Source organism: Pseudopodoces humilis, chromosome 29, assembly GCF_049639895.1.
Source record: "Pseudopodoces humilis isolate 2021_Gansu_Grassland_sample_001 chromosome 29, ASM4963989v1, whole genome shotgun sequence".
Taxonomy (NCBI): domain Eukaryota; kingdom Metazoa; phylum Chordata; class Aves; order Passeriformes; family Paridae; genus Pseudopodoces; species Pseudopodoces humilis.
In genome coordinates this window covers 2,388,638-2,406,726 of record NC_142228.1, presented here as the reverse complement: position 1 = coordinate 2,406,726, position 18,089 = coordinate 2,388,638, and the positions used below count along the sequence as shown (strand labels likewise).

The window sequence follows — 18,089 nt, the reverse complement described above, 5'->3', positions numbered from 1 at the left end:
CCCACTGACACTGGAAGAAACCCTTGAGCCAAAATGTACAGCAATCCAGGAGGATGTTTTGGAGTTATTTATTATCCCCTGTTCCCCGATGTGGGAATGCTGAGTGCAGCAGTCAGGCCTGTCTGCCCTGGGCTGGACACTGCACACACGTGTTAGAGACGTGGTTACCTTTCAAAATGTTTTTCAGTCTTCTCCCTATAATACAGCAGGGATAACAGTCCAGTGGTGACTGATCACAGACCCTTGATTGGCGACAGATGCCCTTTAACCAGACTGATGATAGTGCCTTTCCCTTTGAACCAATCTCCCTCCTTAAGGCAGCACCTTTGCCACGAGGCAGTGACACAGGACAGGCTGTCCCCTCCCAGAAACGTGTCTGTGGTGCCTGCAGCACTCAGGAGGAGCTGGTAGCTCTGGAAAGAAGCGGGAGGAACTCAACTCCGATGCTCCAGCTGGAGAGGAGTCTGTGCTTGTCGTTCCCTCTTCATTTATTGTCACAGCTGACAGCCGAGATTCGAACAGGCTGAAGCACAGTCCCCAGCAGCCCTGCCCCAGCGACAGGGCCACAGCTGAGAGCTGGGGCTGCTGCTGCCCGGGGGATGCAGGGGCAGGCACAGTCCTTGGCAGCTGTAGCAGCGGCTCCTCACCTGTCCCGAGCGGGTTTCCTCGCTGTGCTCCAGCTGAAAGCTCTGCCTGCAGCCCTGCCGTGCCCGGGGGCAGCCTGGCCCCTCTCCAGCCCTGCGCTGCCCCAGAGCCCGTCTGGCTCTTCCCTCTCGCACCACACCTGCGGGGCACGGAGGGGCGGCGAAGCTCGGCCCAGGTGGGAGGGACCGGGCTCCCGTTAAATCCAAGCTCCCAGGGAAGCCGGTCCTTGCACAGACTCACCCTTGTGGTTTATGAGCTCCAGGTGCTGGAGGTGCTGCAGCAGAGCCGCGGAGTGGGGACGAGCCGCTGCAGCCCAGGTACCTCCGAGCGCTGGTTCCCAGGGCCATCTCTGCCTTTGCCGTGACTCTTCCGAGTCCTTTCTTTCTTTCAGTTCTCATGCTAATGCTGCGTGCAGTTCGTATCAGCTCTTCCCTTCCATCACTCGTCTTTCTACTGCTTTGCATTTAGCTGGGGATTATTCCTGTGCCTTGGGAGGAATCTGCTGCAGGGATCTCAAATAAACCAAGATGTGGTTGTTCCTGCCCCAGCAGTGCTGCCGGTGGGCAGAAACTGAGCAGTGGTGATCCAGGCTGGGGAAAGCTGCTGGATAATGCTGGGAGCAGTGGTGTGGAATTATGCACATTGCTCTAGCTGAGGTTCTGAGGTTTTCTCAGTAGTCCATGGGGTTTATGACATGAGCAATTACCTTCCTCACCCTTTTGAAGCCTATTTAAGATTTCCAGTGGTGTTTGTTGTCTGTGCATGTGTCCAAGTGCATGTTTCCTCCTGTGCCTCGAGTGAGCTCAGCTGAGGTGAAGTGGCTGGGATTGAGTGTTCCAGTGTCTCCTTCCTCCCTGTGGGAGGCTGTGGTGTGGGAATTGTGGAGAGTTCAAGGCAATGAAAGTGCCACGTGGGAGCAGAAGTGTCAGCGGCTGAGGCAGAGGTTTGTGTGGGGCTCTGAGTTACTCAGGGTGTTGTGGTACCACTGAACCTCCTTAAGCCACAGACAGCCAGGAAGGTCAAAGCACTGGGAATGGGCTCAGCAACAAAAATGCCGTGAAACCAAAACCAGGTTCTGGGCCTTCATCCTTGTGTCAGAGGAGAGGGATTATGGGGAGGATGGCATAGAAGCTATGCAGCCAGAGCTCCATGTGGGAGCACTGGGGTCTGCTGCTGGTGTAGGTAGAGGTATTGGGAGGAAAATGGAGTCTGAGGAGAGGAGGAAAAGGATCCAGTCCCACCTCTACTGCTTGGACCCAAGGGAAGGGCCTGAAGCATGTTCTGGTGCTTCACGAGGTTCCCAGGCCTGGGTGCAGGGCTTTGGAGCAGGCGAGGTGCCCAGGCCAGCACAGATGTTCAGGGCCCTTCTGAAACACCTGCAGTGTGCAGAGCCCCCCTTTTGCAGCAGCTGCCATCCTCTCCCTCCCCTGGGCACCCCTGAAATGCAGGGAAACTGTCTCTTATGCTGCAGATTCCTCTGTCTGATGCTGCCTGGTGAGTCCCACAAGGGCTGGAGGGAGATGCTCTCATGGTCTCAGAGAAAAAACATCCTGGCTGGTGCTCCAAGGAGCTTGTTATTGTCTGTTCCTGTAACTCATCTCAAGCATTCTTAGGATTTGCTAATTTAGCCTATTTTTAGACAGACACCCTGTTCTAAAGACGCTGTTGTCCCTGAGCCTCCCATGTCAACTGCTCACCCACAAAGAGGGGAGGGGAAACTTCTCCTGCTGTGCTGGGACTTCTCTTGGAAACAGGGCCCAGGCTCTGTGCTGATCTTGTACCCAGAGAAGCTCTTGCCAGAGGGGAAAGAGCTGTCCCGGGAGAGGAAAAGGCTGTAAGGCAGTGGGAGGGGGAGCTGCTGGAGCAGCGATTTCAACATTCCTAATGACCCGCCTCCTCCAAAGGCCTGGAGACCCTTCCAGAAGTCTGAAATGTTGCTAAACAAGCAGCACTTCTGGAGGGCGGGGGGGGGGGGTCCTCAGGGGGGTCTCTGGGGGTGGGTGGCTCCTGCTGTGGATGCTCTCGGCTTGCACTGGAGGGTTTCTTTTTCCCCACCAAAACCTCCTTCACTGGCACTGCCCATGCGGGCTCTGCCCCGTGCTGCGGCTCCGGGGGCTGCTCAGATACCGAGATGCTGTCTGGGATTTCATAAACGCTTCTTTTCCTTGCCGCTGAGATTGCTAATCGCTCGTGTCTGAGCGAGGGAGGAGGCTCTGACAGACTGTCCTTCTCCCTCGGCGTGGGAGGGCAGCCCCTCCTCGGGCACCAGGTGCTGGAGCCCCCCGGAGCTGGGATTTATTAATATCTGCCATGTGATACCGCGGCTCTCCCTGCTCTGCAGGGAAAACACATCATAACCATGGGAACCTCTTTTCCTCAACCCCCTCAGCACGCCCCTCTAATCCAGGCAAGTCGCCCGCAGCCCTCGCAGCGATTAAACAGTGTATAATGAGCTCTGGAAATCCTGGGTGTCCCAGCAGTTCCCTCTGCCCTTCCTGGCGAGGGGCTGTGTAACAGGCTTGTCATCGGGAGGCTCCCAGGGCTCACGTTGCAAGGAAAAACAACCAGACTTGGCAGCTGGCTGAGCTGTTTTGGGGTCTGCGCAGACAGGGAGCGAGGCCGTGTCCCGGCTCGAATGTCTGAGCTGCAAATATCCTCGCTGGGACACCCAGCGTGCGGCTGCCGGCGATGCTGCGGGGCAGCGCTGCCAGCTCTGCCCTTCCCCTGCCCAAGCCGGTGCCAGGGCAGAGCCGGTGCGGGGGCTGGGGGGTCCCACGGGCTCCCTGAGCTGCCGCAGACGAAGCGGGAGGGACTTTGCTCGGTGCGGATCCCCGGGCTCGGCCCGTGCCCGGCGGCTTTGGGAAGGGCGGGTGGTTATCGAGCAGCCGGGGTGTGGCACAGCCCTGGCCCCAGGGCACCCGGCTTCTCGCAGCCGCGCCCAGGAGCGCCCTGCAGCCCTCCAAACCCAGCTCCCCACCTCCTGCCCCGCCTGGGTGCTGCAGTCCCGCTCCTGACACCCCCAGCCCAGCTCCTTTTGCTGCCTGCCAAGCCGGGCTGGAGCAGAGCTGGGGTTACTGGGCTGAGCTGCAGCTCCAGCCCCATAGCCTGGGTGTCCTGGTACAGCTGGCAGGTCCCTCACTCAGGACGTTTCTAGGAGTGTCCATCTGCATGTGAAATCTGTGACTCGTCCCCTTCTGCTTAGAGAGAATTGTGTTCCACAGTCTGCTTCCAGTAGCAGAAACTCTGCGATTTCCAGTCTGGATGTGTTTGTGCCAGCTTATTTCCATCTCTTTCTGTGCTAGCCTTGACTTAGCTGAGACAACAGAGCTCCTTCCCAGGAATTTCCATGCAGTTGATCTCCCAGCCCTGGCTGAACCAGCCTGTCCAGGCACGGCTGCAGTGCTGGGGTTCCCTCTGCCAGGGCTGCCCTGAGTGTCCCAGAGCTCTCTGCTGCTGCCACGAGCCCAGGGCACGGCTCATGGCACACTGTGGGGATGTGTGGTACCTGTGCCCACACCTGGGGGACAGAGCCAGACCCTGCCCAGCCCTCGCTGGGCCTGTGCATGGGGACACTGCCGTTCCCAGTGGCTCTGGGGAGGTCCTGATATCTGTGGCCAGTGTTTGCCCATCCCATGGCTGTGCCATGCTGGTGGCCAGCAGCCACCCTGTGATTCACCTCCTTCACCTCAGCCTTTCTCCTTTGCTCCTCCAAGCACAAGAGCCTGCAGCCGAGGCCCAAAATTCCTGTGAGGAGCCCGGGAGACCTCTCACTTCAACCCAGGGAAGGGAAGGGAGGAGAAATGAGGTTTGGAGGCTAATTCTGGCAGCATCACACATGAGAAAGATCAAAAACTCGGGGCAGGAGTACAAGAAAGGAGGGAAGCTGTTGCGTGCATGCTCCTGGAAGCTCTGACAGCCCTGGTTCATGCATCCTGCACGTTATTTCTGTACCTACTTAAATTAAAACCAGCCTTTTCTTGCAGATGCTGACTGGAGCCAGGCAGTTCTTCTCCCCAGGGGAGAATCCAATTTTCACTCCATCTCACTTGTGTTTTTGACCTGGAATGACTCTTCTTTTTATATTTAACAAACGCTCCCTCTGAGCCTGAGTGGTACTGAGAAGTACCACACTGCACTTCTCACGCAGAGCTGGCAGCGTTGTCGCACAGGGTGCCCCGAGGCAGGAGACCCTGGGTGGTTTCCCAAGGTGGGCACCTGCTTACCTGGGCTCTGACCACCCCCAGGCAGAGCTGTGCTGTCACTTGACCAGAGGGGACACGAGCTTTGTGGGCAGAGCCCTGGCACAGCCCAGCCCAGCTGCTGTGGGAAAGGGGGGCAGAATCCTGCTCCTGTGTCCACTGTGCCCTGGGCTTGGGGTCTGGAAATGGCAAGGAAGAGCCACATGCTGGTGCTGTGACCATGGGAGGGCACCGTGGGCTGCAGTCAGAGGAGTGGCACTGCTGCAGTCAGAGGAGGGACCCCACCTCCTGCAGCCCCTCACCCACCTGCACCCCAATTTCTGGCAGATCCCTTCACAGCTGGTTCCCCATGGAGATAACTGGCCCCAGACTCAGTCCATCTCCTCTGGGAACTGGGACAGACCTGGCTCCAACAGCACAGCCCCCAATTCCCAGAGGTTCCCACCTCTAGGAATAATTAGCAACAATTCAGAGGTGCCTTGGACCTGTCTAATTCTGGCTCCAGAGGTGCTTCCCTTCCTGCAGCACAGCCCTGCTCCCAAGCCTTTCCTATGCCAGTCCTGTAACTAAAACCTCTCAGAGGCTCAGGAGACACGGCGGGGGCCGGGCTGACAGGAAGGTAAATGGGCTTGAGGTATTTATTCACTCCTGCAGCTCTCGGAAGCCCTGGAGAGGGATTTACCTGCCGTGACTCGCCCGGGGCCGGGTGCTGAGAGCAGCAGCAGACAGCAGCGATGTTTTGTTTCTAATTCCCTACACTTCATGAGCCCGGGCTATTCCGGGTGTCTCTCTAGCAAGATGTGGGGCTTCTCCGGGGTTATATAACTCAGCCAGGCCACGGCTGCTCTGTTTTGAGCCACCCTCTGTACTTGCTCTCAACACCTGGCGGGGCAATTAGTCACCGATTAGAGTCAGTGACGCAGGGCTCCAGCCCAGCCCACGGGGCTGAGGGACCGGCTGCCTTGGAGCAACGTGTCTCGTTCCTAATCCTGTGACTCCATCGTTAATCAGCCCAGGATAAGGGAGTAAATAAGTCCGTCATTGGAGACTGGTGCAGGAGAGGATAAATATTTTCTGAAGTGTTCCCCTCTGTTTGTGAGTGTCACACACCAGATCCGCGTGGGATGTGGAGAGGGAGCCCTGAGCAGTGGCATTAACTCCGGCCAGCAAACCTCTGGATCTCTGGATACCCTGTGGTCCCCACCAGTGCCGCCTCCCCAGGGAGCAGAGAGGATGGGCTGGTGCTGACACGGGGAATGTGCTGGGCCTGGATGTCCCCAGCACACAGACAGCAGGCTTGGCTGCCACAGTGGGCACAGAGGGGGACGGGGTTATTGTCCTCATCCCGAGCCAAAGGAGTGAGGCTCTCTCTGTTTGGTGTCCTGAGGGACAGCTCCTGCCAAGCGGAGGGGGGCAGCAGCTGGGGGAGCCCCATTTGATCACTGATGCCGCAGGACAGCCTCCCCACCTCCAAACAGCATCCCAAGACCCTCTTTCCCAGACTCCTGGGGGAAGCTGACCTCATTCCAGGGCTTTATAATGGGGAATAAAAAAATACTTTATGCCTAAAGCAAAGCCAGGGAGTATTCAAAAAAAGTATCTGCAGTCTGATTCCTCGAGCAGCACCATGAGTGAGGCAGCAGCCACGTCCACAGGCTCCACACTCTCGCTGTACCAGGAAAACAAAATCCTGGATTAGCTGTACACCCACTTGCAGGACACTGCCCTGGCAGGCAGCTCCAGCTCTCTGCCCTGCAGGACTCCAGGCTTGCTGCCTGTCCTTGGCTGGCTCCCGGGGGGTCAGGGTCCCATGGGAAGGCTGTTAGAGCCTTCATTTCATTCTTAATCCAGAAAATTAGCAAATAAAAGCAGGATTCCATTTTAGGCCTTTGAATCCTGAAAGGCTGTTGCCAATGAGTCCTTCATGTGCTTGCCTGGCTGCACTGTGGCACCGGGAGCAGAGGCTGGAGGGGGTGGAAAAGCAGGAAGAGGGTGACTTGTTTTCATTTGAGCTGAATTCCAGCTTTCACTCCAAATCCCCGTTTTTATAGACTTTTCCGCTGAAGTCTGCTCCTGCCCGGGGCATGCCTGTGTAACCGCTCCTCTCTGCATTCCTCAGATTCTTATTCTGCTGGAGACTGGAGTGAAGACGGGGTCTGAGGTCCCTGGTGGAGGAAGGAGGCGAGGAGGAGGAGAAGGAGGTTTCCCTTGGCCTCTAAGCTGCGAAACCGGAAAACCAAACCATGTCACAGGTGATAGAATCCCACGTGTTGCGTGTTGGACAGACTGTGTGCATTTCCTCACCGGAGGAAAGCGAGAGCCTGCGCCCGGCGGGGTACCCGGGCTGCTCCGCGCTGCCGGCCAAGTACGTCTACTACTCCACAGAGGCCTGGACCGATCCCCGCTCCATGGTGCGCCCCAAGGCTCCCCTGCTCCCCAGCACGAGAGCGTACGGAGCCCAGCCCGTGTCGGAGCACGTGGCTGCTCACACACAGGGGAAGAACCAGCAGAATTCCTCCTTGGAGAGAGCCCCTGCCCCGCTCCAGCCGAGCAGGGAGGAGAACACCGGCACAGACCCCGAGGCTCAGCCCATGTCTCCCTCCCTGGACATAACCATAGAGACCCTCAACCAGATGATCCTAGAAATCGATCCGACCTTCCAGCCGCTGCCGTGCAGGCCGGTGGAGGATGCAGCCCAGCCTGCTCAGGGCGGCTCTGTGGCCACCAAGAAGCCGGACCCGGAGGCAGTAGGTGAGACAAAGGCAGCGCTCGGGCTGTGGAGACAGAGAGGCTCCCACCTGGTGAAAACCTTCTGCCAGAGCCTGGGGCACAGGGGTCGGGCACACGCCTGTCCCCTGGACCCACACAAGGTCCTGTGCTCCTGGGGAGGCTGGAAATGGGCATCAGGGACATTCCCCGCTGTCCCCAGGGGGTTCAGCGTGGAGGACTGTTCTCTGACATCAGGGTTAAGGAGCAGGACAGGCTGTGTATCCAAGCTTTGCCTAACTCCGGTGTTTCCACGGCCCTGGTCTGGTTGCTGTTGACATCTCACATCCAGACAGCTCAAAGGGCTCCAGAAGGGAAGAGGGAAAACAGCCTTTAGTTCTACCTGATGTTCATTTCCCTGTGTTTGGAGAAAACAATTCTCATTACAAGTGGGACTTGCTGCTCTTGGAAAACTTCTAAACCCAGTTGTCACCACCAGGGACTGGCCCTGGGCTCTGGGTGCCCAGTGAGGACCCTTCTCTCCTCAAGGGCAGCAGAACCTTTCCCAGGGTCACACTTGACCTGTGGGAACCCACGGATTTGCAGCCAGATTTCCAGAGCCCTGGGCTAAGGTATCAAGTGTTGCACAACCATCCCATTTAAGTGTTCCCAGTTCTTTTGCCAGGGAAATTCTTTTTCCAGGGCTTGTGCACTCCCCAGGCAGCATACCTGGCATAGGCAAGGCACCAGCAGCACATACCAGCCCTGTCTCTGCTCACAAGTGCCTTATGTGAACCCTTGTGCAGCTCTTCCCTGTCATCCCTGCAACCCAAGCTCTGATTTGTGAGCTGCTCCTGATCCAAGTATTCCTGCCTGGGCTCTCCTGCTCATTTTAGGTGTTCAACACCTTGTGCACGGCACAGCCCCAGCGTGTGGGGAGCTGACACTGCTGGCAGGACAGGTCCAGGGTGGTCCAGGTGCCTCAGGTACTTCCCAAAAGCCTTATTGCCTGTCCCTGTCTTTTACACACAGAAATACCTTGACAATCAGTCCTCAGGCTTCTTTCCACAGCAAATGTATGTTAAAGACAAGAAAAAAATTCAGTTCTCCCTGAGCCCTCATGCAACAAGGATGTGAGCCCTCAAACACGAGGATGGCGGGGCTGGAGAAGGATGAGGTGGCACAGGACAGGGCAGCAGCACTGCAGCAGCCAGGCAGTTCCAGAGCAGTGTCCCTCCTTCCTGCTGGGATGGACAGGGCGGCCTTGCAGATAAAATACCGTGACAAAGTGCAGATTCAGCTCTGGCTGCTCAGTGCCTGACCCATTCCACTGCCCCACTCCATGCTCGGGGGCTGGAGCCCCAAGCAGCTCTGCAGGTAACGTGCTGGTGGTCTGGAGAATCTGGCTCCAAGTGTGGAACTGAACATCTGGAAAGCTGGCCAGGAATTCAGTGGGAAAAGCCTCACTTTAGCTTTCATTTTCTTTTAACAGCTCTTGTTTTTTTTACACAAACTTCCTCCCATGGGGCAGCGTCCCTGTTCACTCACCTCCTCCCTCTCCAGCCCTGCAACCTGTGCCCTGATGTGAGGGTGGCAGGGACTGATGGAGCCCAAGAGAGGCGAGAGGGGACTGTTCTTGTCTTGTGGAGACCACGAGGAAGCTTTAAACATGGCACTCGATCCTGATGGGTCCCTTCCAACTCAGTGTGCTAGTTTTAAAACCACCACACTCAGCACAGTCTGTCATTCTGTGAAACGCTGCAGCAACAGGAGGCACGTTCATGAGAGGCACTATTCCCTCTGGATCCTTCTAGTTCCTAGAGGAGAAAGGAGATCTCAGATCTCGGCTTGCGTGACATCTGAGCTCTGTATTTGTGGCACTTTTGCCACTCCTTGATGCTAGAAAACTTGCCAAGGTCTTGAGCAAATATTTGAGGTTTAACCACAGGTGATAAGAGAAGCAAAGGCAGAGAAGTAGGAGGTAAAAGGCCTCATGAGCCTGGTGCACGGATGCTTGTCAGTCCTTTAAAGCACGATTAAAATCCCCATTTCTTTCTCCTTTTGGGGAGACGTTGACAAAAAGCATCCGGCCAGCATCTGGCCAGTTCAACTGCAAGGGTTTGTGCCGGGACACGTGGCCACAGAGCTTCCCCCAGGCTGGGCACTGGAGGAGCTGCTGCTGGCAGCCAGGCTGTGGAGGGGCAAGGCTCTGGCTCTGTCCTGCCTGATCCAGCTGTGTCCCCACTGGGACCAGCCCTCCTGGCTCACCCAGCACCTCCTTGGTGCTCGTGGCTGGCCGTGTTTATCCAATCTGGTGCTGGGATGGGCCCAGAGAAAGGGCTTGGGGAGTAACTTCTGTAAAGACACGTGCTTTTCCTGCTCATCCAGCTCCGTGCCCAGAGTAGCCAGGGCCAGAAGCTCCCACACAGCAGGTCCATCAGACTGTCACACCCTGGGCAGGGAGCTCAGGGCTGTCCGAACAGTTTGCTGCAGCAAAAAGGATTTTCCCTCTCTGAGAAACACCTTTGAGAAGGGGAACTTTCCTGAACTCCATGGCAGGGCAGGACCAGGCGCTGGAAGCAAAGCTGGGCACGTCCAGACTGGAAGGGAGGTGCACACCTCTGGCACTGGAGTGATTAACCACCAGAGCAGCTTCCCTGGGATGTGATGGATGTGCCATCGCTGCAAGCACTCAAATCAATCTGAATGTCTCTTGCTAAAAGGCCTCTTCCAGCTCAGCCAGAAATGCTGGCTTTGTCCAAGGAAGCCAGGACGTGCATCAGGCACCCTGGTGCTGGCTGTGAGGTTCCACTGAGGGTTTGGGACAGGAGATGCTCTGTCAGAAGGAGGAGCTGCCTCTCAGCACCAATGGAACAGAGAGAGGAACCCCACAGCAGGACATAGGCACAGAGACTGCCTTGGAAGTTACTTCTCTAGAGAGATTTGTGCAGGGTGGGAGAAAGGAGGAGGGAGCAGCCCTCTCCTGCCGGGTCTGGTCCTGCAGTGGACACCAAGAGTGTTGTAACTGCCCCTGTCCCACGTGGATTTCCTCTGCCTCACTGCCACAGTGTGGATGGAAGTCCAGCTGTACCTGGGGCCAGGTGACATCCCCCTGCTCCTCTGCCCCGGGTGTGCAGGGCCACCCTCTGAACCTGACGTCACCCTGAGGGGAGCAGCCAGGTGTTTTTCTCTTGAGTCAGGTACAAACAGAGCAGCTGCTTGAGGGAACACCCACCTCTGGCTGCAGGTCTCGGCAGGTCCTGGCTGGGTAATGCTGGCGAGGGGGGTCTGAGCAGCCAGACGGGACCGCACGTAACCCCCTTCCCTGGGAGCCTGCCAGCACCGGGGGGTCACCTCACCTTGGGATCTGTGGGGAATCAGCCCTCACAGGCTCTCAACAAAGGGTACTGCTGGACCCCCAGCCCCGCAGAGCCAGAATCCACAGCAGGAAGAACAGACACACGTTCCTCACAGAGCCTTACTAAGGAACCCAGCTTGCACACCAGACCCTTCATGACCTCCTCTCTCTGCCTCTCTCTCTGCAGACATCAAGTACATAGAGCTGACACCGGGCAGAGCCACGGGGCCTGACCAGCCACGGGGCACCCCCAGCCCTTCAGGCACCCCCTTCTCCAGATCCCCCCAGGCCAACAGCTTCCTGCCCCAAAAAGGGGCGCTCGGAGGCAAATACAGCACCAGTGACAGCGTGGTTTTCTCCAGCCCACCCGGACCCTCCAGCCCGCAGTCGGCCGCCCTGAGCTGCAGCACCAGCACGCCCTGGCAGTGCCTGGCAGGACACACGGACACAGTCTCCTACAGCCCCGGGGCCCTCAGCACCTCCCCAGGTGTTGACAATCTGCTGAAGCCCTTGCAGGTGTTGAGGGCCCGGCAGAGGGGCAGTTGGGTGTCCCAGCTCTCCACGAGCCCTGGCTCTGACACCAGCTACATCCTGGGCAGGTAAATGCCACCTGTGCCTGGTGGAAGGGGCACAGGGCAGTGCCCCAAGTCCCTCATTCCTTGGGCTGGGAGATGATGCCCTGCAGGGCTGCTGCAGTCGCTGGGACGGTGTCTGTGTGTGAACAACCCGCTGATCTCTGCTCTGTCTCCCTCCTGCAGCAGCACCCACTCGCTCCACAACGAGGACTCGGATGCTTCGGCCGCTGCCTCCCCGTCCCCCGTCAGCTCCCTGGGAAGCCCCTGCTCTCCTTCCTCTGCCATCGTGTCTCACTCCAGGGAGGCTTTTGGCCAGAGCCCCGCACAGCCCCGGGCAGGCAGCTCCCCCAGCACCTCCCTGGGCCAGAAGGGCCAGGCCAGCAGCTGCCCCCCCTCCATCCTCACCTCTGCTGCCGACATCCCGGTGCTGCTGGTGAACGGGTGCCTGGAACAAGGGGATGGACCCCCTCGGCTGGCCAAAGCCCCCCCCAGCTGTGGCATGCAGCCCCCCGTGCCCGGCTGCAGCCCAGCCTCGAGGCTCGGTGGCCTGAACAACGCGCTGTCAGCACCTGCTCTCAGCTGCCTCTCGGACAGTGAGTCACGGGCAGGGCAGGGAGGAGCTGCAGACCCCAAAACCTGCTGGGAAAGGGGGAGCAAACCCAATTTTGCTTTAGCAGAGGATGAGATGAGAGGCTGTGGATGAGAGCTCCTTGCTCCCCATGCTCCAGGTGGTCTCCTGACCCTGGATTAGCCACGGCCTTCTGCCCACCAGCGTCCTGGGGCATGGGCTCGGCAGCCAGGAATGCTCTGCTCCCTCCAGGAGATGCAGATGTACCTATTTATAGTACCTGAGAATGAGATACATCCTTCTGTCCTGTTTGCTGCCCCAGACCAGGCTGGGAGGAGGGGTTGGAGTTCCCATTTGCTCTGAGGACACCAAAAGGTACCAGGGTTCACCAGGTCTCTCATTCAAGAGCAAACACTGGGGCTATTGTTCTCTGGAGGAGACGAGCAGAGGCAGCTCTCGGGGCAGAGGGTTTTAATTGGGATCCTTATGGAAATAGCAAGAGGGTGTGTGGGTCAGATCCTGGTGTAAATCCCATGGTCCAGTGGATTGTGCAGGGCTGGACAGGCTGGCACTGCCAGGGGATTCCATGTGACCCTCTCTGCACTACATCATAGCCTGCCAAGAGAGATAATTACATGGAGAATGAGCTGTTCTGAGGACTGGGGAAGAAAGGATTCAAAAGGATTGAAAAACCTTCAGCCCTGGCCAGCCTGAGCGAGAAATGTCTTTGCTGGGCTCTGCCATCGGTGGAGGTCCTTCAGGTTCCTGCTGGCCTTGACATCCCTGTGGTCTCTTGCAGGTCCCCTGAAGGCAGGGCAGCCCACCATGAAGTTTGTGATGGACACTTCAAAATACTGGTTCAAGCCAAGCATCAGCAGGGACCGAGGTGAGGCAGGAAAGGCTCCACGGGTGTGAGCCCACCTCAGGCTCTGGCCTGTCCCTGGAGTTCTCTGGTGTCCCTGTGGGGACTCAGTGGGGGTAAATCAAAGCCTACTGGGGGCTGATGGGTGTGGAGGGACCATCTCACAGGTTGAGGGGGGGTGGCACAGAAACAAGGGCTGTGCCACGGCCCCTCTGTGCCCTCCAAGTCCAGCAAAGCTGTCACACAGCGTGGTCTGGGCAGGGGCTGAGTGTCCTGGGGACTGCAGGGACCGTGGCACCAAGCCAGGGCCCTGCAGGGACGCTGCAGCTGGTGCCACACAAGGGGTGTGCGTGTCCTTGGCACACGCTCCAGAGCTTTTCCTGCCGCTGCCAAGGAGCAACTCCCTGCAGAGCAGCAGGGCACAGAGCAGGGGGTCCCACCTGCTGTGTTTGGCTGAGCCCCTGCCTGTGCTCTGACAGCAATCCAGCTGCTGAGGGACAAGGAGCCGGGCACGTTCCTCGTGCGGGACAGCACCTCATTCCGGGGCTCCTTTGGACTGGCCATGAAGGTTCCTGCCTCTCCCTCCGACAGCCAGACAGGTACAGGGATGCAAACGGGGGGGATTGCTTCGAGGGTTTAACTGAAGCTACGCAAACTAAAGCCAGATGAGAAGCCACAGGAGTCTGGGAGGTGATGGCAGCGAGTCTGTGGGTGCCCATTCCACTTCTCACAGGGGCTGGCACCACGGTGGTGGCACAAAGCAGCTCCAGTGATGCCCTGGGACAGCACTCTGGGGTGGGCAGGGGTGGCACAGTGTCACTGGGGCCGGTGCTGATGCTGATTATGGTCCCTCTTGCAGGGAAGGAGAGCAGTGACCTTGTCCGGCACTTCCTCATCGAGTCCTCCACCAAAGGGGTTCACCTGAAAGGTGCCAGCGAGGAGCTGTACTTTGGTAAGGACACTGCTGTTGCCCACAGCAGCCCTGGCAGTCCCAGGAGCTGCTTCCAAAGCCCCTGGAAGCACCAGCCAGGACCTGGCGAATGTGTCGCACACCTGCCAGCACAGGAACCCCCCAGCCCCAGGTCCTGCCTGCACTTCCCTGACAGTGAGACCGTGGCAGTGGCTCCAAAGCAGGAGCATGAGCTCCCTGGGACACTGTTGCAGGCTGGAGGTGTGTGGGTGGGGGGTGTTCCAGGCACCAGGCCCCCCCCAACTCACAGTTCTGGTTGCAGGGAGCCTCTCTGCCTTTGTCTACCAGCACTCCATCACCCCGCTGGCACTGCCCTGCAAGCTCAGCATCCCCACCCGAGGTAGGTGACGGGACACAAGGGGAGCTCCGAGCGGCCCCTCCGGGCAGGTGGGAGTGGTTCTGCTGTGGGGAGGGGTCTGAATGCCCCCGGGTGCCTGCGGGGGGCTGCTCCCCTGGCTGCAGGTGGAGCAGGGACCTGCAGAGCTGACCTGGGGATGGGATGGCGGTGACTCCGTTCCTCTGGGGATGGGGAGAGGGCAAGGGAAGCAGGAGTGATCAGAGGTGAACAGAGCCCAGAGAGGGAAATGAAGGACAATTAAGTTAATTACTGCTCTAAACCCCTGAAATTAGAGTTGTCCTTTGAGCCTCTTGTGAGATAAGGAACGGCCAAAGAGGTGACCAGCTCAGCCTGGCCTGTGGCATCACAGCTCCTGCTTGTCCTTTGTGCAGATCTCACTGATGGAGAGGACAGCCCTGACTGCGCCCCCGAATCTGCGCCGTCCCTGGCCAGGAAAACTGCAGGTGAGGACAGGAACCGGCTGCTGGCCCTGGGGACAGCCTGGCTGGCAAGAGCTGGAGCCTTGGGGACGCTGTGACAGCAGCAGATCACCCCTGTGCAGTGGTGGGCACTGATGTGACATCCCCCTCAGCCTCCCCATGGGGCTGGAGATACCTGCAGGATTTCTGCAGGTTTTTCCCTGGGCTGCAAGGGAAGCTGATATTTTTAAGGAAAGGAGACTTGGGGTCCTCAAGATGCACGAAAACACAGTTCTTGAGGTCATGAGGTTGATAAAAGACCCCTGGTTTCCATGGTTTAATGAGTTCCTGATTTTTAAGCCTCTCTCCTGATGGGCTCCAATGGGGGTGGAACAGCTGGAGCTTTAGGAGAGGGATGGGCAGTCAGGGGCTGCTGAAGGGACCTTATGGGGCACATGTGGGAATGACAGGGAAGGGTTTGTGCACCCCAGCCTGGGTGGGCTCCAGGTGAGGGCAAAGAACGAAGGGCAGGAGACCACACGGATGGGTCACAACGCAGGCTGGGGAGCTGGGGAGTGCTTTGTTTTGCTGGAAATTCTGAAAAATCAGTTGGCAAGCTGGAAAGTTTAGTTTGACCCAGCACAGCCCTTTAAACAGCTCAATCAGCCTGAAATGTCATGTTTTAGGTTGGCCTTCAGCCCTTTGTTGGCTTGGGGTATTTCTGCTTTTCATTAAAGGAAATATGTAATAAACAGAAAAAAAAGAAAACAGCAAATGTGACATTTAAAAACGGGAAATTAAATACTTTGACTTTTACAACAATTAGTGCAAAGAATTAAAGTAAACCAAACTAAATTAGTGAAGAATTTCTGAGTCACCAAATCTTTTAATTTTCATCAAAACAAACCTGACCCGGGTCCGTGTGAGGGATCTGCAGGATGGCCCCTGGGACCCAGCCCTGGATCTGGCCCGGGTCACACCCGCACTGAGCAGGGCCCTGTGCTGTTCCTGCAGTGTGCAACGTCCTGTACCTCAATTCTGTGAACGTGGAGACGCTGACGGGAGCCCCGGCCATCCTGAAAGCCATCTCCTGCACCTTGGAGCTGGAGACACTGCCCACACCCACCCTGGTGCACTTCAGGGTGGCGGAGCAGGGCGTCACGCTGACCGACGTGCAGAGGAAGTAAGAGCCCAGGATGGGTCAAGGGGGTGGCCCAGGGGAGGTTTCCAGCTCTGTCCTCACCTCCCAGCCTCAGGAAAACCTGCCCTGGTTGGATAATCTCATGTCACAATCCAGGGATGGACTGGACCCCTTAACAAGGGGTGCTGGTGGCATCGCAGGGGTGGGATGCAGGAACCAGGGTTGGGATTTTGGGATGCCTTGGGATCCTCAATCTCCCACAAGCACAGCAGGGCTTGGATTTGTGAATTTGTGTCCTTGCCCAGGCCCTTCATTTCCTAACAATTCCCTCTCCTCTTCCAGGGTGTTTTTCAGGCGACACTACCCCTTGGCTGCCATCAGGTTCTGTGGGATGGACCCTGAGAACAGAAAGTGAGTTTTGGGCAGCTGTGCCTGTCAGAGCCACCTGCTGTGCTCCCTTCCCTGTGGTTCCCGGTGCCTCTGCACCACTTCAGACCCCAAATCCCATAAAACTGCCCTGGGCACGCTGTGCTGGGGTGGATCTAAACATAACCCTTGGCTTTGCAGCTGATGGAATGAGTTAAACATCAGCCTTTGAGCAACTCCAATTCTGTTCTTCCCCCAGGTGGCAGAAGTACTGCAAGTCCTCCAGGTAAGAGCAGAAACTTCCTGGGAATGGTGCTGCTTTGGGAAGTGGTTGCATTGCAGAGCAGCAAAGAATGAGCTTAAAAATGAGAAGGGGATGTGATAGAAGTTACCATGGTGGCAGGATGAGGCGTGGGACTGATGGGTGAAGCTTTGTGGGGAGAGGGTTGCTCTGTAGGTTTGGATGAGAGGTTTGGCTGAGCTCAGTTCTCCACATCCCCTTGTGCAGAACCCCTCATCCAAATCCCACAGCCTTCCCAGGGACTTGTGCTGGGCTCAGGAAGTGAGTTTATATCTGGCTCTACCTTGTGCTCAAGAATCTTTTCGCAGCTGGGGAAGCCTTGCCAAAAATGCTCCTCCCGGCTGCTTGGCTTCCAAGGAAACGTGATTGGGGAGCGGGCCAAGGTGGAATTGCTGGAACTGGGATTTGGCTTTGTGGCTGGGCTGGTTTCAGCCTATTCCTTCAGATTCCTGGATGCAAACTGAATAAGCCTCTTTTTTTTCTCAAAGAATCTTCGGGTTCGTGGCCAAAAACCAGGCAGACTCGGAGAACCTGTGTCACCTGTTTGCAGAGTACGACACCGTGCAGCCAGTGTCCCTTGTCATCGACCTGCTCCGCCAGCTCCTGCCCAGCCCGTAGGGACAGAACCCTGGGACGCTCAGGGCCAGCAGCTGCCCACACTCTGCTGAGCTTCTCCTGCTCCCCTTCTGCTTCTGGGTTGCATTTTGGCAACAGCATGTATTTAGACTTTTTTGTTACGCACCGTCACGTCAGGAGTCTCAGCTAAAGACTTTCAGCTCTGCTGGGATGAGATGCTCCTCCAGCCTCTCCGTGGGGCACTGGCTGCCCTGGAGAAGGGGCGAGAGCTGCCCAGGAGGGACAAGAGCTGTGCTCTCTCTGGAACCACTGTCCCCCAGCTGGACCACAGTGCTCTGGCTGGGGTTTCTACCAGCCATGAGGTTCTCTGTTCTTGGGGTGTCTGGGCTGAGGGAGGTCAAGGAGCTTGGCTGAGCTCCCACTACTGGGGACCCAGCCCTGACGCCCCAGTGCTGCGGGAGGGAAAGTCTGGGGAAGGAATCACCCCCCTGAGCAGCACAAAGAGGCAGCTTGGCAAATCAAAGTGTATAAAATGACTAAGTCCTGCTGGAAACCTGCTCCCCTCAAGGAGCATCCACAGGCAGGAATGACAGAGCAGTGCATTTTTCCTGATGCTGGGAAATTCTCCTGCCCTTTTACGCAGCGCAGGGTTGCGGGCGGGCTCGACCTCCCAGCATTGCAGAGAGCTGGGAAATAAATGGTGACATTTCCATGACAGTGAAACATTGGGTTTTTGGAAATGACTTGCCTGAATTTGGGCCGGATTCTCAGATGACGTAAATTGGCAGGGCCTTGAGGAAGACGGTGCTGCCGTGATCTGCAGCAGCTGAAGGGTCAGCTCATGCTGCAGCTCGGAGCAGAAAGCGGCTCTGAGGACACCACGCTCCTCTCTACCTTAGTTCTCATTTGGTGCCTCTGCATTTGTTTAATTTTGGCTCCCATGCTAACGAGCCCTCTCAGGGGTATTTTCAGTAAAGCAGTAGAACATTTATCCTGCCACAGGCACCACAGGGATGGCAGCAACAGAGACACTCGCTCTGCTCCAGAGCAGCTGAACAGATGCACC

The 18,089-nt window shown here is 57.4% G+C and overlaps 1 protein-coding gene across 2 annotated transcripts; it reads left to right on the top strand.

The window, feature by feature from the left end:
* Positions 1-880: 880 nt before the first annotated feature.
* TNS4 (tensin 4) lies at positions 881-17,746 on the top strand. 2 transcript variants are annotated; one of them, XM_014260137.2, is made up of 13 exons: positions 881-962; positions 6,964-7,595; positions 11,096-11,507; positions 11,667-12,076; positions 12,851-12,937; positions 13,393-13,512; positions 13,773-13,865; positions 14,146-14,223; positions 14,613-14,684; positions 15,654-15,822; positions 16,123-16,191; positions 16,406-16,432; positions 16,936-17,746. In XM_014260137.2, exons 2-13 carry the CDS (start codon positions 7,088-7,090, stop codon positions 17,063-17,065), a joined length of 2,175 nt encoding a protein of 724 aa, XP_014115612.1. In that variant the 5' UTR covers positions 881-962; positions 6,964-7,087; the 3' UTR covers positions 17,066-17,746. The 2 variants fall into 2 exon arrangements, with proteins under 2 accessions (XP_014115612.1, XP_087924248.1); XM_088068122.1 differs by lacking the exons at positions 16,406-16,432; positions 16,936-17,746 and adding an exon at positions 16,348-16,403.
* Positions 17,747-18,089: the final 343 nt, after the last annotated feature.